This window comes from Homarus americanus, unplaced genomic scaffold (assembly GCF_018991925.1).
Source record: "Homarus americanus isolate GMGI-L3 unplaced genomic scaffold, GMGI_Hamer_2.0 scaffold39155, whole genome shotgun sequence".
Taxonomy (NCBI): Eukaryota; Metazoa; Arthropoda; class Malacostraca; order Decapoda; family Nephropidae; genus Homarus; species Homarus americanus.
The window spans coordinates 7,359,596-7,383,615 of NW_024737042.1; the positions used below are offsets into that span (position 1 = coordinate 7,359,596).

At 37.6% G+C, this 24,020-nt stretch overlaps 1 protein-coding gene across 5 annotated transcripts in view; it reads right to left on the minus strand.

The window, feature by feature from the left end:
* Positions 1 to 838: 838 nt before the first annotated feature.
* Positions 839 to 24,020, minus strand: part of LOC121872648 (peroxisomal carnitine O-octanoyltransferase-like) — a 58,247-nt gene continuing 35,065 nt past the window's right edge. For 3 of the 5 annotated variants that reach the window (XM_042375578.1, XM_042375583.1, XM_042375582.1), the window contains 8 exons: positions 19,668 to 19,781; positions 17,752 to 17,853; positions 12,187 to 12,378; positions 10,708 to 10,838; positions 10,388 to 10,511; positions 10,064 to 10,236; positions 6,468 to 6,587; positions 839 to 3,357 (listed from right to left, as the gene is read on the minus strand). In XM_042375578.1, the coding sequence (XP_042231512.1) occupies positions 3,231 to 3,357; positions 6,468 to 6,587; positions 10,064 to 10,236; positions 10,388 to 10,511; positions 10,708 to 10,838; positions 12,187 to 12,378; positions 17,752 to 17,853; positions 19,668 to 19,781 (1,083 nt within the window). In that variant the 3' untranslated portion in view covers positions 839 to 3,230. Of the gene's footprint in view, positions 3,358 to 6,359; positions 6,438 to 6,467; positions 6,588 to 10,063; positions 10,237 to 10,387; positions 10,512 to 10,707; positions 10,839 to 12,186; positions 12,379 to 17,751; positions 17,854 to 19,667; positions 19,782 to 24,020 lie in introns of all 5 variants that reach the window. The other 2 variants (XM_042375580.1, XM_042375579.1) reach the window with 2 other exon arrangements.

Here is a 24,020-nt window from a genome sequence, read left to right on the forward strand (position 1 = left end):
ACCGAATTGAAGATCCTTATGGGAGGTAATTCGTTAACCGAAATGTTGTTAATCGAACCGTTCGTTAACCGAGGGACCACTGTTTTTATAAAAGTGGGTCCTGGGTCCCCAAATTAAGTTAAAATTACTATACTGTACTTACTACATCTTAATCTAGAATAAAATACTGTACTGCCTTAACCTTTAATACTTTGTCTCCACTCTTTGCTACAGTAAGTTGTTATTTCTACAATGAACCAATCTTTAGCTTGGTTGTTATTTCTCTAATTTAATACAGTATACAGTACATACAATCTTCCAACTAGTACAGTATTTATTTCTCTCCAGCATTTACTGCCAAATGAGTTACTGTAATCTGCCTAATCTCCCACACTTCACTCCTTGTCAACCTCAAATAACAGTAACTCTCTACTTAACTGGAATTACTTTTCTCATATTGTATATTGAAAAAATCTAAGCTGTTCCACAACCTAACCTGTTCTGTTATCAAATCACTAACTAAGCCTACTAAGCAAGAGAAGTTCCATATTTGAAAGTCTGAATAGATCTGTAGTACTGTATTTTTGTTTTAAATATATACACAGAATATGTTTTTTTAAAAGTAGTATGTTGCCAGAACTTCTATGACCCTTTTTATAACAATTTACTCATTAAAACAGGGCAATCACAACCTGGTCTGAAATATAACAAAAAAAAATAGAACTGGAGGATACAGTACAGTATGCAAGTTGTAATACTATAAGTTTGCTTTGGAATTTGTTCTAAGCGTGAAGAACACCTTACTAATAAACCATTTAATGGAATGGATTCATAGGCACAAAACTCATTAAGACATCCCTCATGAGCACAGTAAGTTTTATTATAAGTTATTAAATCCAGTGGTGCAAGTACAGTGAACAATGATGACTTCATGACTCCTCAAAGGGAGTCCCTGGGAGAGCATAATAGTGTGATTGATACTGGCTAAACTAAACTTAGATGTATGCACAGTACAGGTATATATAATGCATATGCAAGCACTGAACAAGAATCTCAGTAGGACACACTTCACAAGTCTCTGAAATTTACTAAAAATTCTTCTAGGGAATCTGAAATCAAATCACCGGACAAAAAAATACACTAAAACACTTAGCAGAATTAATAAATAACTATGAATGAAAGGACAATGTATGTGTATAGTTTCTCTTTATTCTTGCAACTCTGCATTACATCAGGAAAATGTCTGAAAGACTAAATAAATATACAGTATATACAGTGCAGTGTAGTACTGTACTCTATCTGAAACCCTACTCTATGTGTCTCAACAAATGGCACTGGTGACACTATCCAAGGAAGACATCCTAATTTTGTCCCCAGAATAGTATTAAATGAACAAATCTAGTTGTGCAGTCTCAGTGTAAATTTTGATGTAATGTATGGCTGTTATTTTTTGTGCTTTAGCTTAAGTCAACCACTTAGGTGCATTGTAACTCCTTCATTCATGAGGAATATCCATTTTGTGAATTTTTGTTAAGTTTGGATCCTGGGCAGATCTGACTCAAGTGTACGCACTTTAAGAGTGGAAATTGGGTTATCAGTGACCACAAAACAATAGGAAATGTTTAAACTGAGTCAGAGATAATGTAAGGTGAAGTGACACACAGGGAAGATGTTATGAGAAGGATGCAAGGCAAGTGTGATAGGTACTGAATAAAGGGTGAGAGAAAAGTAATAATAAACTCATGAATGGGAAATCATATGCCACCTTCATGCCATGTTGAGTCATGGTACCTGTCATGAGTCATGGTACTTGTTATGCGTCATAGTATGTCCATCATGTCACGAAGCCTTTGCCACTTTTAAGGTACCTTTGTCAAGACAGTAGGTACTGTAATGCTACTCCTGCAATGGCTGAACCATACATCCACAGTTCCTCATCACCCATTTACTTTCATCTGCCATCATTCTGATGAACAAAGTGAAGGAGAGGTACCCTGATAACATGAGTAACATACTGTACCAGCTACTTAAGGAACAACTGAGTTGACGCAGCAAAAGCAAGTAGGGTCCAGAAAGTAAAGCAAAGACACAAGAGTTTCGGGGTGACTTCTTAGCTCATTAAAATCTACTCCTCCTTTGGATGGGGGAGGGGTAGTGGACCATGATATAGTGTCACACTCTCACACACCCACCCACATTACCTAACCTTGCACAAGAGGAAAATAATTCAATTGCCCCAGGAGGTTATGCTGCTGCCTCTTGTCTTCTCCAACAAAAATAAGAACTTTTAGAAAGATTCAATCTATTAATGTTATATCCTTGACTGGTGATAAGTAAATGTACTTAAATAATCTAACGTCTCAAAATTTTATATTGATGTACTGTACTCTCATCTTCAGTTATCAGAATTATTTATTGTAGGAACCATTGAGAAACTGCACTCGGGGAAAGCCAGTGACCACATATTCCCCGGGCCTGTCACAGACAGAACTTTACACTAGTATGATTTGTTGTTTCAGCCATATCTAATGAACTGCACTGTATTCAAAATCAAAACTTAAAAAGGCAGAACACCTTTATTAAGTTTGCTTGTGATATTATTTCAGTGTGTGGAGAATGAAAAAAAAAAGCACAGTACAACCATAAGCTCAGCTTACACCATAGCGTATACACTTAAAAAAGGAAGCAAATTACTTCATTTAGCTATTCAGGAGAGTAATTTTCATTTTCATTTGCCTCAAATTAAATAAACATTAAGTAATATAAAATAAAATTCTGGATACAAATTAAATTCAAAATACAATTATTGTATACATATAATAAAATTATTTTTATACAGTAAAACCTCGATATAACATACTATATGGAGAGAAAAGTGTTGTAATTGAGGGTCCATTAGATGTGAAATCCCCATCTCATGGATTATATGCAGAGAGAAGTCCGTTATATGGAGGTTTCACTGTACAGGTAATAAAAATTAAAGATGGGGGGAGGTGTGTCATCGAGGTCAAAATGTTCACGAGAAGCTACAACCAACACATCCATAACTCAGGCACTGGATCTGCTGGCTTGGCTTCACCTGTCTGCCATACACTGTGTTAATTCAAACATCCAGCTGATATAAAAATAATTTCCTCATTAGTTTACTGTGAAATAATGAACCTTTATACTTACGGCTGCATCAAAGCTAATGTATGTGTGTGTGTGTGTGTGTGTGTGTGTGTGTATTACAGTAGGAAATTATTTATAATTTAGAGGCTTGAGTTAGGCACAAGTAAGATATTTTGCATATCACAGAGGGAGGCACGGAGTGCATTTTTAAAGGCATCCACATTTATCTCTTCTGAGGATTTGAAACCGGAGAGAAAGAAGTTCATCCTGAAAAAGGAAACTACAGTTATGAATAATGCAGTTTTTCTTCTCTCTTATACAAAGATCTATACATGAAATAATGCTTCTTTTACCTGCCCAGCACTGAAGTTGACACATTTTTCAATCGTAAACACTAAGATACAAGTGTTGTGTTCAACAGTTGAACTAAAAGGATACAAGCCACACAGTACAATATATTATTTTCCACTGATGAGGAAATTATGTCATTATTTTGGTTGGGATACACCCATACTATTATATTCTGGACTCTTCATTACATAAATGGCCATCAAATAGTGGTCAACTCAAACAGTGAGGATGAATGTTTTATGGGGGAATGGCCCACCTGGACGCAGGTCATTAACCCACAACGGGGCCTTGGAAATAGAAGAGAAAAGGACTAAATTAACCTACACCACGAAGATGCTGGAAAACCAGCTTTTTAAAGTGAGACATTGTATAAGTATGGAAACACAGAAGGCAGAGCATTCTACAGTTTGGCTGTGTGAGGAAAGAAGGATGTACTATAAGGGGTTATTCTAGTGTGACCGACATTCACACAGAAACGGTGGGAACCGTGGGCAAGATGGGTATTACGAGCCCACGGCCTTTCCGGCGGTACATAGGATGCCAAATTTACCGAAATTTGCCTGTTAAAGTACCTGTAAAAGAGAGAGAGTGAAGCAACATTGTGGCGAAGAGAAAGAGAATAGAGATTATCAGATAAAGGAGGAGAGTTAATAAGACGAAATGCCTTTGATCCCACCCTATCTAACAGACGGACAGAAGAAGAGCCACCCCAGCTATGAGAGCAGTACTCGAAGTTAGGACGAATAAATCCCTTAAAAATCTTGAAGCAACTGCTCAGGAGTGAAGTAGCTACAGCAAGTGCACAGCATTCCCAGCTTTCAGGAGGCAGCTTTAGCAATGTTGTGTATGTGTGGCATGTAATATTCTTTTTACTCTCTCTTTCAAGTTTTATTTTTAGTTTAATGTTATCCACTCATTGTATTACTGTCAAAGATAAGTTCTTCTATGGCACTCTCCTTTTGTAACAAGACCCTAAATCTTGTGTAAAGTCACAGAAAAAAGTTGTGTCAGTCCTCTGACCTGAGACTCAAGAACCTGTGAATCCGAGACATCACACACTGTTGGGCCCATAGATGGTGAACTGGGTCATGTGATGTCTCAGATTCACAGGTTGACGAGTGTCAGGGTCTTTGTAAACTCAACAGATTTATTCTACTACAGTTGTTATTCATTCTCATCACCTTTCCCTGTCACCCCTTGGACCCTTCCCTATACCAAACAGAGCACATACTCTTTTGGTCATGTAATCTATCACTAAAGGTACAGTATTCCACCTCCATCCATAACATTTCAATGGTAATCCCATCTACTCCCAGTGGCTTATCTTCTTTTTTCCCCTTTCACTGACACTATCTATATCCATCAAATCGTAAACCGCATAATTCCACTAATATCACATCCTATCCACATAGCAATTGTTTAAAATATCCTCCCAATTTCCTTTTAACTTTCTCCTCTTTAAAATTTAACTGCTTTTTAAATTCCTTCACTTGGTTTTCTCATCCTATTTATTTTCTGCCATAACAACTTCCATCTGCCTTTCCTTTCTATTAATTCACCATATAGTATACTGTACAGTACTGAATAGTATATAATAATAATAATAATAATAATAATAATAATAATAATAATAATAATAATAATAATAATAATAATAATAATAAACGGTTTATTAATAGAGTTGCAGCCGGTGGCTGAAAATATACAGACTTACATTTAATTTAGACATAATGATATAATATGCATTGAATACATTTACAGGGCTGTGCAGTACATAAATGAGGAGTTGTTTATTATTTTAACAATAGATGGGATGGTGCTGTTCTTATATCTATCGGTACGGGCTCTTATGGGCTGAATTTTGTTGTATATGTGAATGTGCAGTCCCGGACTCTTCCACATTGAACACCCAGCCAGACAACCAGAGAGGTAGAATCCGCTGACGATCTGGTAACAGTGTGTGTGTGTGTGTGTGTGTGGGGGGGGGAAGATGGGGGGAGTTTGATAATACCATTATGCACCTACACGTCATCAGTAACTACTTGTCAGTATCTTTCGTAGCATCGTACCACAAGAATCGCCATATTAAAACGATAAGTGTAAAGAGGTCATTTTGGTTTACCCAGTGCGAGGCTAGGTCGAAACGTGACTTACGACAGCATGTGGTTTCATTATATGCTATTAATGCTTTCATGAAATATAATGTGAATATAAGAGCAGTTGAATCACCTAAAAATGTGTATCAGCTTAAAGTTATATATGTCGGATTTGGAAAAAAATTATTTCTAAGAAATTGGTCGACATCAATCATTGACTGGCACCTGTTTTCTCATACTGTCCTTACCCGAAGAAGGGCAGCAGTAGTGCAGGGAGGTAAAGGTTATGTGTTTCTCTGTCTTTGGAGCCTTAGATTAGAGATAACCAACTACACCCCAATAAATCAAACAACGCAATGCCACTGTAAATACGTATTCCTATACCATAATCACCTCTTCCACTTCCATCACTCTTTGCGAAATAATATATGATTACGTATACTGTATTACGCAACACGGAACTCAAGTACTCCCCAATCTTTACCCCTCCCCTCTCCCTCCCACCCCCTTACACACACAGTTACTAGATCGTCAGCTGATTCTAGCTCTCTGGTCGTCTGACTGGGTGTTCAACGTGGAAGAGTCCAGGACTGTACATACAGCACATCTTTGTCTGTGTTTATGTATCTGCACCTCCATATGAGTGTACAAACAGGCAGACCCTTTATTTACGAGGATTTGATAAGCGAAAATTTACAGTAATGAAAAAATGCTCTAATATAAAATATGAACAAAACCCCCAAATTTAAGAGAAAAAATAATTAGTAAAAATGAAAATATGCTAAAATCAAGCAGTTTTTTATTAGTAGTATGATTACTTACGTATTTCAGTACTCTTTAACACTCACTGTTGAGTCACCAACCTCTTATACTGGTAATCGCCATATAACTTTCTCCTCACTGGAAAAAAAAAAAAAAAAAAAGTCTCACCTGTCAGATACCATACTGTAGAAACAGCCATAGCCTTGAGGAACCATGGCGCTTGTACCTCCAAACACAGGGGAGTATCCCACAGTACTTGTTGACAGCACGTAGTTGCCACCACCACCACTACAACCACAGATATTCTTTTATAATAATATTCACACAAAAAAAGTATTTTGAATAATATGCACAATTACTTCACATTAGCTATTATTTACACTAAATAATACATTTAGTATTTAGCGTAAAAATAGCTGGAGTATTGTACTAAAAATAATTCAATGCTGAAATAAAAAAAATTTCACTTGATATTCTCTGCCAAACACTGAGGCTGTTTCACCATTTTCAAAATTTCTCAATATCTACAATTTAGCTTCTTAGAGTTAAAACCTTCTTAGGATTCTTTATAAGGGTTTCTTCACTTGTTGTAGAATTCAAAGGATACTTAAGGGGTGACATTATTAATGATAAAAAGAAGAAATCTAGTCCATAAGTACTGCACAAAAGATGTATTTGCACAACATATTCTGTGTATGTTCTGGTGGCGTTCCTGAAGTACATAGCTCATGAGATGTTTTCCAACACTGTAATATGTACAGTACACAGAAGGTGAAACCCACAATATGCAGCTATACACAAGTAAACTTTAATACAATATTGGGGAAATTTTATGGTAAAATGTATATCACATATAAACCAAATGAGATCTTGTGAAATCAGCTTAAATGATGGATTACTGTCCTGTCATTGACAGATTGACGCCCATATTATTAAACAACATCTTTCCTTGAAGAGGATCCTCGTGTCAAAAACCGTATTTTTAAATGTGAAGAACCTTTTACTGCAGCGCACGATGGAGTGTGGTGGCTGGAAAACAAACTAATATTACTGAAATTTGAAGAGGTAGCTAGTAGCTGCTTTTCGTCACCCTCTTCATAATTGTTTTGTTAGTTTTATTGAATATTTATAGTCAATGCGATTAATGTACAAAGAAACAAGTACAGTACAGTATTGGTAATTTTTTTAATCTATTTTTTTTACACTATTGGTTTTACGGCCCATATTATGACATTGCAAAAGCTGTGTTTCCTGTCATATTACGACATTGACAAAAGCTGTGCTTCCTGTCATTGCCAAAGGCAAGCTGCTGGAGTCATCTCATCTTACTAATGCTGGTATTAATTAGGTAAGCACATTTAAGGTAATTTATTAAACTTTTTAGTAGTTTTATAAGTGAGTTTCTGTCTGGAAAAAATAAACTGGCGAGATTCTTGCCTATAAATATTCAAATGGATACGAGGCAAATTTCACTGGGAGAAAATCGTCACCAAACTTTAAGTGGCATATACAGTCAACCCTCACTTTACGCGGTCCCACATTCCGCGTTTCCACGTTTACACGGTGCCCTGCCAGAACCCAGGATGCTCACATTCCGCGGTGGGTGTACCCCTTTACACGGTGAAGTATAATTTTTTTATTTAGCTCATAAAATTCATACAAATTACCCAGCCAGAATATAATTTACATTGCTGGAATTCTTACAATTTGGTGATCATTTTGAATATAAACATCATATATTTTGCATTAGACATACAAATTTTAGATAAAATGTTTAATCTGAGTAAATATGTTATCTTTTGTGAAAAATATATGACATTTATATTCAAAATATTCCTGGTCTTACAAGGAATCCAGCAATGTCAATTATATTATCCTAACTTTAGTTTGAGGTATTATTTATCACTATACCTGGTTTTACCCCCAAAATTTCTCAGAGGGAAGAGCCAGCAGTGTAGTGTGAGAAGAGGGGGAGGGAGTCGTGTCCATTATTTGAATGGACATTAACTTGGCGACTGTATTTCTCTATTTCTCTTAAGTATTAATTGTGTGCATGTACCATCATAAAATTAAGATGTTATTTTTACTAGAACATAGGTATTGTGTTGGAAAAAGTGGAGTTTGGGGGTCAGCTGGTCTCTATTTCATTTAATCCCATATGTTATGTTATTCACTTTACGCGTTTCTCACTTTCCGCGGTACCCTGTGGGTTACATTAACTGCGTAAAGTGAGGGTTGACTGTATTAATAAAGTACGGGTAAGTACATTTAAGATACTTAATGCAACCTTTTAGCATTTTTTTAAGTGAGATTCTGTCTGGAAAATATATACAGGGGAGATTTAATGCCTAAAAATATTAAAATGGGTAGAGGCAAATTTCACTGGGAGGGCATTGTTACAAGGATGGTAACATTACCTTTGATACAGTGGATAATGATATAATATGTGAAATACTGCAGGCTCTAATTTTTCATCACCAATTACAGTATTTCGTTTTGGTAAACTTCCATTTGTCAGAATTAGGTTTATAATAAAAGATGTTCACTGGGAGATGGAGTTTGATTTTTTAATGATAATGTGACTTAAACGTACAGTATATGATACAGTATTTTGGCTAATATACAGTAGAGGACTTCACAGCAGCTTCCCCTGTTTCAGTAATAGTAAGTTCTCCCACAGCATGTGATAAATTATGCTAGGTTAAGGTTAGGTTAGGTTAACTTAACTTTAACTTATAAATAAAACTTTTTAAAACATTTACCATAAATACGACCATCTCACTATAAAACATTGAAATTGTGGCGTTTATAAATTTGTTTTCTCTGAAAACCACAATTTTTAACCCATGACAATATAATAAGGGCATATCAGCACTTAAAAGCCATTTCCTTCTTATTTTATGCATTACTGTAGATTAGTTACATTTGAAAATGACATTGGAAACCTTAGAAAATGTATATTTCTCCTGTGTTTGTAACTAACAGGCTCTCCACAAGTATTTTTATTTGTAAAATCTTTTCCTCCCCAATCAAATGAACTAATAAATCAAGTTCTCTCTGCGATATAGGGCATGCCCTTGATGAGTGGGAGGAAAAAATGTCCATGATGAGCGCGCAGTACTCTTAATTTTAGCGTCAACGAAGGTAAATAAACACACACGAGTAAGACGACCCATAATGCATCAGCGAAGTAGACAGTATTACCAGACCTACCCTACTTGGTCCCACACGAAGGGGAAGAGGTTCGAGCAATTAAAAATACCGCTTGAAAGAACAATCCCTTCAAGAAGACTCTTCGTCAGAGAGGGAAGATGTTGTTTAATAATACGGGCGAGTGTCTCTTACTGCATATATTAGATAACAGTCCCACAGCAACAAAGTATGGGTATGTAGGCCCCTTGTAACCATACATCTTGTTTTTACAATACAATACTCAACACTTTCAATCAAAATTTCACTAGCACTGAAAATAGAAGCCAAGGCACTTATCTCAACGTCCCTTTAGGAGTTTAGGTAACAGCACTACGAGTGAGCCTTCTAAACAGCACAGTGTCATGGGTAGACCTAAAGGACTCAAGCTTCTAAAGACTTTAGGGCTTGGTTGTAATGGGAAAGCAAAACAATTTAAGGATTCATCCCAGTCACTAACAGTTAAGGATATACCGGAGTGTTCAAGCCACTGACCTGGCGCTACGGTGCACAGGTCACTGAGTGCCGGGTGTAAGGCCACAAAGTTACCAACCACAAACTGCAAGAACACTTACCTCTTAGTATATGATGGGTCCATAAATAAATCTGGAATGTCCATGCCAGATTCTAAGGCCACAACATAAAGTCCAAAGAGGTGTCTATCAACACCTTCACCATTTTGGCACTGTTTCATATGGCAGTTATGAGTATCCATAGCAATTTTCATCTTGTGAAACTTCTCAGAAGTCTGTAAATTATACAACTAATTATAAATATCAACTTAAAATTTATCTCACTGCAGTTAAATTTTATCATGCAAGTATTCCTCATTTATTATAAAAACAGGAGATAATCAAAATCATTATCAGTCATTAAAGGTGAAGGAAAAATATACATACTGATGCTTTTGGGCTCAGCATTGTTTGTACCCAATCAACAGACTCCACAGTACATGAACGCAGAGTTTCAGTTCGACCATCATAGAACTGACGAGTAGTAGCTGTTTCATATGTGGGTGCTGGTCTATAGGAAGGACATAAGTTACATACAAAAGCAGTTAATGATTTTTATTTAAATCAATTGGTCCCTTTGAATTAATGGTTACTACAAGTGATTTTCTATAATGTAGTATTTTCAGGAACACAACTACCACATTATACAAGAACTGACTGTATGTACTACAACAAATCAGCAGAATACTCCAAAGGAAGCTACTCACTTTCCATGAAGACGCTGATATGCCAGCTGTATGGACATCTGAACAAAAGCATCTGGATGAAGCTTGTGAGTCCTCAGGAAATCTTTTCCATAATCAGCGAAGATAAAGAGCTTAGCACATATATTATTGATCTGTAAGAAAACATAATCAATATGTACTAAATAATAATGGTTGCCCCTCATGTAACGAGGATGGCGGACCCAAGGGCCACCTAGGCGTGAATTTTTTTAAGGTGTAGAAGCTGTCGCCAACACAACAACCACTTCCTGAGTTTAATGAGCTGCATGACCCAGTGTCAAGGAATAGTCCGAGAAGACAGGACAACTCGCCAACTGCACTGGCTAACCATTACCCCGGAATACGATCCGCAAATCAATTAACATCCAGGTTCCCACTTATTGTTGGGTAAACAGAGGTAAATGGTGTTAAGAAACTTGCCCATTGTTTTACCCTGCCCGGGATCGAACCCGGGTCCACTCACTTGTGAGGCGAGCATGCTGACCATTGCACCGCAGGTCGTCACAATATGTACAGGGGGTACTACACATTTATGTAAAGACACAATTTAAATTTTGAGCAATATTCAAAACACATGACACTAAATTCTGTTTGGGCAAAAGAAAGATTGATGGTAAAGTACTGTAGTTTACATACTTCAAAAACTTGAGCATTCTTTACCAAAATATGAAGACAAGAGTTACCTTTATATCATGAATGTTTTTACTTCTACTATTGCTCCATATGATAATCAAGTTATAAAATACCGAAAACATTATTTAAATGGTGCCAGATTTATTGCTTATCTTGAAATAAATCCTACTGAAAATAATAATCTATACAAAAATATTACAATAATATTTATTTAATAACGTGTGCTGGGAAGAAATTTAGTCCTTAACCTACACTCAGTGTGTTGTTTAGCATTGTTCTTTAAACAGTCACAGAAGTTTTTGTGTGTTTTATCACCAATATCTCTGTGTAACATTACCATCTTCACACCATGCGAGCATAAAGAAGGAAGTGTACATACTGAATCCCCATAATTAAGAAAAGATGAATTTATATAGAGTGGTACAGTATTCTGTACAATATTCATTACCATAAAAGATGTGCCTTTTGATTGTGGGGAATAGGGGAGAAGATAAACCCTCATCCCAATGACAGATAATGTTTGCACAAATTAGTCCAGTATTGGGAAGGTTTGCTGTACATTACTTCATATAACGATATACAGTAAAAAGAAACATAATTCGTACCCTTCATATTCAAAATATCCCATAATTCATATTGTTTTGCTGTTATAAAATATATACTGAAATACAAAAGTTTGTAATATTTGTTAACATTTTGAAATACCTGTACGAGAGACATATTGAATTATTATTAGAAAAAGGAAGAACCCAATACTGTATACAGTCTCCAATGAGAGTAATTCATCCAACTGAGTAACAATAATATACTGGATGCCTTAATACTTACATATGACAAACTGGTTTCTTTAGCACTAGATATTGCTTCCACAAGCTTGGCATCCATGTCAAAGTGTAATAAAGTGGGCATGGGAAAATATCGTACTTCTGTGGGTCCTGTCCATTTACCGTTCATTTCCTTAAACAACAGGTACTGATAGTGGGCCAACATGACAGAGACCATTGCATCATATGGAGTATGCTGAAAATATTAACACAGTACAATTAAACACTATGATAATCCCTGAAATGATTCTATAAGTAAATGAAATCATTTAGCTTCATTTTACTACAGTATTTTAAGCATGTAGAGAAAATGGATGAAAAAAGTATGAAATCTTAATTTTAAATGAGCACACTAAAGAAGAGAGTTTCCAAGGAGGCAGCGGACTTCTCCTTGAACATTAGCTAAATATGAATATTGGGTCACATGGGATGTCAACATCAGCTTCAACAATCAGTGACAGGTCAAATTAAGTCAGACATCTCAATGGAGGTGAGTGACAACATATAACAAAAGGCACTGTAGGATCATCTACCCGTAATCCTAAGGGAAGGGGTTAATGCTCTGGGTCTACACCTAGGATGGAAGGAAGTGAGGGTGATAGTCATCCAGAAAGCAGCAGTAGTATAAGGTATGTGAATTTTTGGTAAAGGATGTGTTGCTGATGGGTGATACTGGAATGTGGATTGCAACATGTAAACCAGACAAATATTTGGGCTCTATTTGAGTAAGGAGAGAAGCATAGCATAACACATGTATTCTAGTAATAAGAATGACTAGATGGTATTGAATGGAGACATAATACCTTTAAAAATATATAAATTAACCTTGCTCTCTCAGCACACATTTATTTCAGTTTCTCCATTTCCATTTATTCCTGGCACTCTATATTTACCCACAATCCTATTCACTGACACTGACTCTCAAATTAAAAATCAATACTGTACTGTACTTAACAAACTAAATAATTTTGATTCACCAGACTCATGCCCATAACCATTAAGCAAAATGATCCAAATAACACTATAATAATAACAAACTATGTACAGTACAGTAGAGGCATAGGATCATTTATCCTGCATCCCGGTATCTGGAACACTCCAAAAAACAGGCTATGTTCTGGAACAAATTATTTAAAATGATCACCAAATAATTCCCAGGCCAAGCGGATAAATTTCCATCTGTTCACAACCTGTGAGCTCTTGTTACGTTATTGTTATTTTTCAACTTTCACTTTTGGGTATAAACTGTATACAGTACAGTACAATACAGTACTGTATACTGGATTGTATGTAATTTTTTTAATTTTTTTATACTCAGTTACATACACGCACAATTCTGCACACACAAAAATAAATACAGCAAATAAAAATAGAATACCTGAAGTACTATAAGGTATAAAGTATTATTCAAATTTTAATTTTGGGTAGATACATGTAATTTTCTTCATTTACTCAGTTATTTGCACACACAATCCTACAAAAATAAAAAATTAATAAATTAAACAAATACAATAGTAACTTTCATAAGGCATAAAATTTTAACTATCTAAATGTTTCCATATGAAGCCGTGGTGAGTGTGTGGAGGTCAGAGGGTCTGCAATGCATCATTACTAGGGAAAGCAACCAGGAAGCATCCCCAGATGCGCTGGTTGCTATGGTGAGCATTGAGGCGGCCAGCCAGTTTCGCTCTTTTCATGCTATCATTATTGCTATTTATATGCTTTCATTATTGCTGTTTATATTTCTAAAATTTTAAGCTTTAATGTTACAGTGTACAGTTAAAACTAATTTTAGTGGCAAATCTAGAGATCTGAACAGATTTTTTGCAGCCAGTTACAGAGGGTTTACTGTACATTTTAGGCCTGGCACTCCAATTCCAGGTAAACTCCCTATCCGGCTACTCCCCGGTCACAAGCATGAAGGATAAATGGTCCCATACCTGCATTGTAGATATGTACAGTACTGTACGTTAGGGTGTCATACGGAGGCGAATTTTTTTTTTTGAGTTTGAAAAATCGGCCCATGGTATTAATGATGTAGTTCTATGTGCAGAATCATGTGATATCTTCAGATTTGAAAAGTTTTCATTTTTTGCTAGGTAAATTTTAACTTGAAATCTTATGAAAATTCAGTATTCCCACCCTTTTACCAACACCACTAAATAGCTTATTTAAAGTAAAGTAAATGTATCAGGTTAATTTATTAGGATGAAAATGATCCAGAATAGTGAAAAGAATGATCTTGACACATTTATTAAATTTAATATCCATTAGAAAACAAAATCATCAAATACAAAAACCGGTTTTACTACTACGACCCGGTGTTGCTGCACACCATAGAGAACATGTCTTTCTTGCTTCTGTTTCTACTCATCACCTCCCTGCTGACCACCTGAGCTCGGATGTAGCCTTCCCTCCTCTCCTGGCTGTACACGTGACTGCTGGCCTCGCTCACTTGCTGTACACAACGCTCTATACTCTGGGTGTGCGAGGGCCAGGCAGGGACATGCATGGGGTTGTCCAGGAAAGCTCTGACTTGAACATTGGTGAGGCTGCAGGTAAGAGGGGGCTCACTGCCAGCCTGGATGTTATCCAGATCTATGAGATCAGTGAGGGTCTTGGCACCTAGATTGACTTCAGGAGTCTTCCTGACCCTGAAGGAATCGTCACCAACTGATTCGTCATGCCCAGATCCTCTCATAAGTCTCATATCCAAGATCTTTTGACTGCCACTCTTCTCCTCATCCTTACTGCAGAGCATTGTCTGCAGAACTGCCTCGGGATGAGCATGCCAGGAAGATCTCCTCACAGTCTGCCCACAATCTGAACAACCTTCCTTGGCTGACTCCTCAGGAGCTCAAGCTGGAAGAGAACATGCCTCGGACCTTTGGAGAACGATGACTTGACCTTGGTGTTGAACCAATTTGGCAAGTAGACACTCACGATGAATTGGACAATAAGTCTCAGGTTGTGAAGCTGGTTCCCTTTCAGTTTATGATGAGCGACCCAAATTCTGCAGAACCTGAAAGCAGTTGTGAGCCACCTAGAATGTGAGACTGGACCTATCTGCAGGTAAGCAAGTCTATCAGGCATGACCCCAGTTTTGATGGCACTGCAAATCATGTAACCATAGTACTGGTCAGTCCTCAGGTCGTCAATGACAGTATGGGCAAGCTCAACGAGTGGAGGGCCAACTGTGATTTTTTCAAAGCTCGGATTTATTTCTAACTCAGTGGCAGAGTCCAGCATCTTGCCAAGAGGACCAGACCATCTGATGTTTGAAAGAGTCTTGCCATCCAGCTCCTGGATCAGATGTCTGAGTGGCAACTCGTTGGTGTGGAGGTCACAAACAATCCAGACCAGCTTCCTCCCAATCTTCCGCTCTATCCACTGTATGACCCCCCCTTGCCACCCTGTGTTCGTGTTGGTGCTGTCCCCTCCAATGGCCTGCAGGGTCTGGTCTACGTTCCTCTCTCTGAGCCAGTTCACAATGTTATCTGCCACTATCTCCAGCTGGTTTCCTGATGTCATCTTTCTCTGGAGTGAAATGCCACAAATACTTCCCTCCTGGTTCACTGCAGCAGGGAGTGAGTGTTCCTCCTTCACCATGGCAGGGAACAACTTGTCAGAATCTCCAACTTTCATGAACACTTTAGTGTCATCCCTTCTCCCCATCAAAGAACAAACAATTGATTCCATTTTCTCTTATCCCTTATCAAACTCCTCTTCTAGGTTACTGACAAGTTTCTCCTGAGCTCTCCTTACTTTGTTATGATCTATCACCAGGTGAACATCATCAGGTGTTATCAAACCACCGTCAATCCAGGCAGCTGTTGCTATCTCTGCAGTTTCTCTGAGACCAGTGTGGTGTAGCATGCTGGCCAGAGCTATGCTCGGGATATATCTTTCGAATCTTATGCCTGGAAGGTTTGGGATCATTATTTTCTGGGTTAGGGACAAAGTCACCATTCTCCTGGTCAGCACTCGGATCAGCCATGGGGAAGTCATTAAACTCTGAATCAGCTTGACTCCAATCATCGGCCTTTTTTACCTCACCCTGGGCCTTCTCAAGTCTCTTTTCCTCGGCAACTCTTCTCCTCTTCTGTCTCTCTGTGGCAGCCTCCTGTCTCTTGGACTCCGGAATATCTTGGCTAGAAATCATGAGAGCCCCTATACTGCCAGTCTTCTCTCTCTGTGCTTTGACAAATGCCAGTTCGATCACAGGAATCTTCAGTTCACGCTTGCAAATACAGGAGATGTGGGCCTCGGATTTACAGTCACGATCGCATCCAAACTCAGGACAGAGAACAATTGGGCACTTGCAAGTAATTATGTCAAATAACTGGTCCAGTTGCTTGGCAAAGTTGTCCTTAACTGCAAGTTTTCCTCTCCCAAGAGAGATATCTCTTGCCTTTTCCCAACTGGCTAGCAGTCTCTCACTAATCTTCTTCTGACTTGTTATGACTGGAGGCTTGAACTGAGCGTTAGCCAGAGTGTACTGTGCTTCGAACAGCTTTGGTCATATCACTGGCAATGTCTTTGTTTGTGTAAGTTCTTTGGTTCTTTTCACTGATTTGCCTGATTAAAACACCGTATCTCAAAGGATCTCTCAATGTAGGCAACTCCGACTTCAGGAGCTCTCTCCCAGACCCAAGATAGTGACTGAGATGGCTGGATTTTTGGTTCCTCGTCCTGACACAAGCAGCCATCGCAAATATTATCAACTTATAAATGCATCAGAATCTGAAACAGAAAAAAATATTGTTAGTTGGGTTGTTAAAGAATAAAGTCAGAAAGCAATGTTCACTATTTAATTGTAATGCACTAATGCAGCGGTACGTTAGATTTTCGATAAATTTCACGCTAAAATTTACCTAGCAAAAGGTTGCAAAATATTGAAACTGAAATTATTTTCTGTTTATATACACTAAAATCTACCAAAAAAGTGATGGGCCATTAGTTTTAGCTGATCTTCCCTCCTATGACACACCCTACTGTACGTCTATATTAAATGATTCACAGAATTACCTGATTAAAGAAAAATCAAACACCAATACTATATTGTAATTATATTCAGTATACTATTGCCTGGGTATATATACTCGTAGTTCTGTACTATGTAATATGGAATATAAACCCATCAGTGGAACAGACCAGGTAATGGCGGGAACAAATGTTATGCTTTGACTGACTGGAAAAACAGCATGTGTTCAATGCTGAGTTATGATTGGCTAGAAGCAAGTTGTGCGCTCAATGAATTCTGACCACCAAGGATAATATCACACACTGCACCATACTCCAGAATAAAAAAAAAAAATGTAGCAAGAGGCCCTAAGCAATAAGTATCTGGTCATGAAGTAAGAGTACTGTATTATTGTCTAAAGTGTTACTCAGGTAAAGGTACTGAGAAGGAAAATTTACTTTAAAGAAACTTATTTATTCCAAAAAGTTACTTAAGCTCAGTAATGAAGTAACCGTTACTGTCCACCTCTGTGCCCTATATTTAATTGTGTAATGGATTAATATGACTTGTTATCTAAATTACCATTTTCAAATAAAATAGCCTTACATCATTATTCAATACCCCATATCCATTTCTTGTCAAAATGGCAGAAAGACTCTTGTCAGCCCAGCGATTTGTTGTATCTCCACAGATACCCTCCCAAACAACCTGGAAAAAAAAAAATCATTATACAGTGACCCCTCGGTTAACGAACTCAATCCGTTCCAGAAGGTCGTTCGTTAACCGAAAAGTTCGTTAACCGAAACCATTGTTTCAATGGATTTTTGGGTAATTGGTTCCAGCTCACCGAAAATTTCCTAAATTCAACAAAAATGGTAGAAAAGTTCACTTACTTTGAGGTGTGTATGTAGAAGGCTCCTGGATGATGATGATGATGATGGGATTTAGAATGGGGAGGTAGAGGAGAAAGGAAAGAAGAAGGCATTGGGGTGGAAGAAGTCACTTATGGCGCCATTTCACCCATAAAATTTTAGCTCTCTTGGTGTAATTCAAGATTATTTTCTTTAAATCAACACTGCACTGCATTATATATTGTCAATATGTAAAATATATTTCAAAATGACCAATAATTTGCTTGGAAACACAGAGAAAAAGCGTTTAGTTGAAGAGTCTCAAGCAAGATGTTACCTCCAGTGAAAACAGAGAGAGACTAACGCCTGTTTGCTGTGTTAAGAGGCTGGATGCAGCGCATTAAACTAGTCACTTTACCTTCAATTATGTTCAATAATTGTTAAAATGACTAAAAAATTGAATATTAAACTTTTAAAATTATTGAATAGTATAAACTTCTTGATATTTACTAATATAGTAAGGAATTTAAGCCCTAGAACCGATTAATGTATTGGCGGACTGATACTAAAGCTGGTTGCCCGGTCAGTGCAAGCGAAAACATGTTGAGGTCGGTTCGTAAGAAATTCGTTAACCGAATTTTTGTTCATTAACTGAATTGAAGATCCTTATGGAAGGCAGTTCGTTAATCGAAATTTCATTAACCGAGGCGTTCGTTAAACGAGGGGTCACTGTAATTACAAAAGGTCTTCCCAATTTTAAACATTCATTATGAAAAACAGGATGTAGTTATAAAGAGTTTTAAGTCATTTTTAATTTGAATATTGAGAACATTCTTGAATACTGTACGCCTGTTCGTTGGGTTGGGCATGGTGGGGGTGGAGGGGGGGAGGGGGGGGAGCATTTCTTGGTCACCTCATCTAACCCCCCTTGACTTTTTCTTGGGGTCTATGTCAAGATGAAGCTTTTGTTCAATCAATGCGAGCAATTTTGGAAAATCTGAAGGAAAGGACACATGAGGCTGTTAGAAAAGTTCAGGTGATCTGCTACAAAAAGTATGGAGGGAAATAGAATACAGGCACAAGTCACTGACCCACATCGGAGGCCTGGGGGGCAAAAATATAATAATAATAATAAAAATGAATAAAAATAAATAAAAATTATACAGTAATAACAAATACAGTAATAATAAAGAACCATAAATAAATACACAAAAAACAAAACAAAAACATCAAGAATGAGAAACGATATATGTATGTTGTGTTGTTAAAGTAAGAGAAACAGCCTTGGACTTGGTCAAAATTTTTGTGATGCCATATGGCAGCAGGGTCTACCATTAGACAACACATTATGCTTCCAATATCTTCCCAGGTGGTAGTACCTCCCTGTTTGGTAGCTGCCTTCTGCCTACTACCACAAAAGATCATATTGAACTTCTATAGCTTGAAATAAGCTTAATAATATATCCTACTTTTCATTGTACTGTACTTTGTATTTCATAATACAGTAAATGTTTAACACTAGGAATATCATTTGTATTCACCCAATACTCTTATATACTTATTAGACAATTAGCATTAGTGTATGTCTTGAAATCTTAAAACAAACTGTCAATCAAACTTCAATCACCATCAAGTCAATAAAGATTTAGACCCTATTCACAAGTGCTTCACCTGATTAAAGTTTTCTGGAGTAGTGTCATCCAAAACAAAGACAAGCATGGAGGAGTCAATGTGGTGTAGGTTCCTCATGTTGTTCACACTCAGGGATTTCAACCAATCACGGTTCTGAAAAAAAAATTCATCGAGACAATAATAATGAGTATATTTAAGAAAGTACTTTATCTAAAGCTAATTAATACAGTGACATATTGTACTTTCTTATGGTGAAATAGTAAGTAAAAAATAAATTACTGTAACATGAGAACTTATCATTTAACACATTATAGATATTTTGTCATTGTTCTCCTTTACTTCAAATATTCAAGAGTTTAGATTAAGGCTTCATTTTCTGTATGTCATGAACATAATGTCTTCACTCTCATAAAAGCTGCAAAACATTTGGAATTTTCTGCAAGTATGTCAACTATAGTACAGTAATCTTTCCCTTAACTACACTGTATATTAACTGGTGTGTGTGACCGGATTAGGTTAATACCTGTACAGAATTCTGGTTAGTTGTGAATGTTCCCTTAACCAGACAGTATTCTCACTAAACTTACATCTACAAGTTAATTGTGTAATTTTATGAATTTTAGTTACACAGCCATCAAAATGTAAACCAAATACAGGTAGTTCTGCTATAACGCGATAATTGTGTTCTTGTAAAATATCGTGTTATAGAAAATCGCGTAATAGAAATAACAGGGCTTATGGAGAAAATAGGGTGAGGTGCAGATTACTCGAAATCGAAAAAATTTAGTAGTTAGCCTAACACAAAGGATAGCACAGTCTAAATAAATGTTACATTCATATCTAATAACGAAATCATACAGTAAATGTAACACTTTACTTGATGGGGGAGAAGAGTGATTTTGAGGTTGATAAAATCGAGCTTCTCTTCAAGTGTTATATCCTTTCTTTTACGATCATCACCGGGAATTCTATCACCAGAACGCTTCTTGTTGATATTCTTCTTTACTATATCCACAGTTAATACAGTGGGGTATGCTATAACGAACGGATCCTACTACGAATATTCCTATAACGAACGGTTTTACCTATAAAATTGAGAATGCTAAAACGAACGAAACTCCTACAACGAACATTATTTAAATTTTTTTTTTATTTATTTTTTTTCTTCTAATTTATTGTTTTTTTTATTACAAATATTAATGATATTCTTTATTTCAGGGGTTTAGATGCATATTTATGCACTTTTTTACAATTTTTACAATTTTATATTATATTTTTCAGTGTTAAGTGGTTGTATTTGGGGACCTGGAACGGATTAATCCTATAACGAACGAATGCTATAACGAATAAAGGTTCTAGAACCAATTAGATTCGTTATAGCATACCCCACTGTACCACAAAATTGGAGAAATAGTAAGCAAAAATCGCGTTATAGCAAACAAGCGTTCGCGTTATACAAATATCGTTCCTAATTCATAAATCGCGTTAGAGCAAATTCGCGTTATCAAAACACGCGTTATAGCAGAACTCACTGTACAGCATTCTGGAAAATTATGAAAAAAGTTTGCTGAATGAAACCTAAAGGAGAAAAGAAAGAAAGTTTAATGAAACAAAGTACAGTAAAGTGTTGTACTGTACAGTACAGTACTACTTATAATTACAAATACCTTTCATTTACAGTGCAACAATACACCATTAGTTAAAATGTACTGATTGAAGAAATTTTATTTTACTGGAAGACAACTTGTGTACAGCTGTGTCTGGCAGTTTCATTTAGTACACAGCCATTGCCTGCAAGTACGTCTTAGTAAACTCCTATTCCCTACAACTTCATCTGGCTTGCAGCAATGTGTAGCAGTCTTTTGGTGCATACAATACTTGTTACATGAAACTATATCTGATAGACTGCTTAGTTGTTGACCAGTCAGCTAGGCTCCAGATTTTAAGATCATACTCATTGTCTCAAAATTTGCCAAATTGCACCTGTTGCCTGAATATGTATAGCCCAGACAGCATGGTACCAGACTTTGGGTACATATCTATTGCTTGAATATATTTTATCAACAGTACACACCTGTCACCTAAATATATACCACACAGCTGGCTACCAGACAACAGCGTACCAGAATATTTTTTAATACAGTATACTCTCGATTTAACGGAGTCCGATATGACGAACTCTCGATTTAGTGGAAGGAATGTTTTCTGTTATTTTTAACCCGATTTAGTGAACTAGTTCGCTAAATTGAGATTAATTCCGTTAATACGCTCACACCTACAGAGACACCTCAGACATGATATGTGTACATAGAAAAATTATTCATAACTTTCCTTAAACTAAGGAGTAGGGTGTGTCATACGGAGGCGAATTTTTTTTTTTTTTGAGTTTGAAAAATCGGCCCATGGTATTAATGATGTAGTTCTATGTGCAGAATCATGTGATATCTTCAGATTTGAAAAGTTTTCATTTTTTGCTGAGTAAATTTTAACTTGAAATCTTATGAAAGTGTCAGTGATATCCCACCCTTTTACCAGCACCACTAAACCAAGCTTATTTAAAGTAAAGTAAATGTATCAGGTTAATTTATTAGGATGAAAATGATCCAGAATAGTGAAGCGAATGATCTTGACACATTTATTAAATTTAATATTCCTTTAGAAAACAAAATCATCAAATACAAAAACCGGTTTTACTACTACGACTCGGTGTTGCTGCACACCATAGAGAACATGTCTTTCTTGATTCAGTTTCTACTCATCACCTCCCTGCTGACCACCTGAGCTCGGATGTAGCCTTCCCTCCTCTCCTGGCTGTACCCGTGACTGCTGGCCTCGCTCATTTGCTGTACACAACGCTCTATACTCTGGGTGTGCGAGGCCAGACGAGGACATGCATGGGGTTGTCCAGAAGCTCTGACTTGAACATTGGGTAGGGCTGCAGGTAGAGGGCTCGCCTGCCAGCCCCCCCCCTGGATGTTATCAGATCCTATATGAGATCAATGAGGGTCTTGCTTTGCCCTAGATTGACTTCAGAGTCTTCCTGACCTGAAGGCCGTCACCAACTGATGATTCGTCATGCCCAGATCCTCCTCTCATAAGTCTATCCAGATCTTTTGACTGCCACTCTTCTCTCCTCCTCATCCCTTACTGCAGGCATTGTCTGCAGAACTGCCTCGGGATAGGCATGGGAAGATCTCCTCTCTGATCTATCCACAATCTGAACAACCTTCGCCAGCTGACTCCTCCAGGAGGCTCAAGCTGGAAGAGAACATGCCTCGGACCTTCGGAGAACGATGACTTGACCCTGGTGTTGAACCAATTTGGCAAGTAGACACTCACGATGAATTGGACAATAAGTCTCAGGTTGTGAAGCTGGTTCCCTTTCAGTTTATGATGAGCGACCCAAATTCTGCAGAACCTGAGAGCCGTTGTGAGCCACCTAGAATGTGAGACTGGACCTATCTGCAGGTAAGCAAATCTATCAGGTATGACCCCAGTTTTGATGGCACTGCAAATCATGTAACCATAGTACTGGTCAGTACTCAGGTCGTCAATGACAGTATGTGCAAGCTCAACGAGTGGAGGGCCAACTGTGATTTTCAAAGCGGTTATTTCTAACTCAGTGGCGAGTCAGCATCGCAAGAGGACCAGACCATCTATTTGTTTGAAAGAGTCTTGCCATCCAGCTCCTGGATCAGGTGTCTGAGTGGCAACTTCGTTGGTGTGGAAGTCTGAAACAATCAGACCAGCTTCACCCCAATCTTCGCTCTATCCACTGTATGACCCCCTTGCCACCCTGTGTTAGGTGTTGGTGCTGTCCCTCCAATGGCCTGCAGGGTCTGGTCTACGTTCCTCTCTCTGAGCCAGTTCACAATGTTATCTGCCACTATCTCAGCTGGTTTCCTGATGTGTCATCTTTCTCCTGGGTGAAATGCCACAAATACTTCCCTCCTGGTTCACTGCAGCAGGAGTAGTGTTCCTCCTTCACCATGGCAGGGAACAACTGTCAGAATCTCAACTTTCACTTGAACACTTTGAGTGTCATCCCTTCTCCCATCAAAGAACAAACAATTGATTCCATTTTCTCTTATCCCCTTATCAAACTCCTCTTCTAGGTTACTGACAAGATTCTCCTGAGCTCTCCTTACTTTGTTATGATCTATCACCAGGTGAACATCATCAGGTGTTATCAAACCACCGTCAACACAGGCAGCTGTTGCTATCTCTGCAGTTTCTCTGAGACCAGTGTGGTGTCGCATGCTGGCCAGAGCTATGCTCGGGATATCTTTCCTATTTCGAATCTTATGCCTGGAAGGTTTGGGATCATTATTTTCTGGGTTAGGGACAAAGTCACCATTTTCCTGGTCAGCACTCGGATCAGCCATGGGGAAG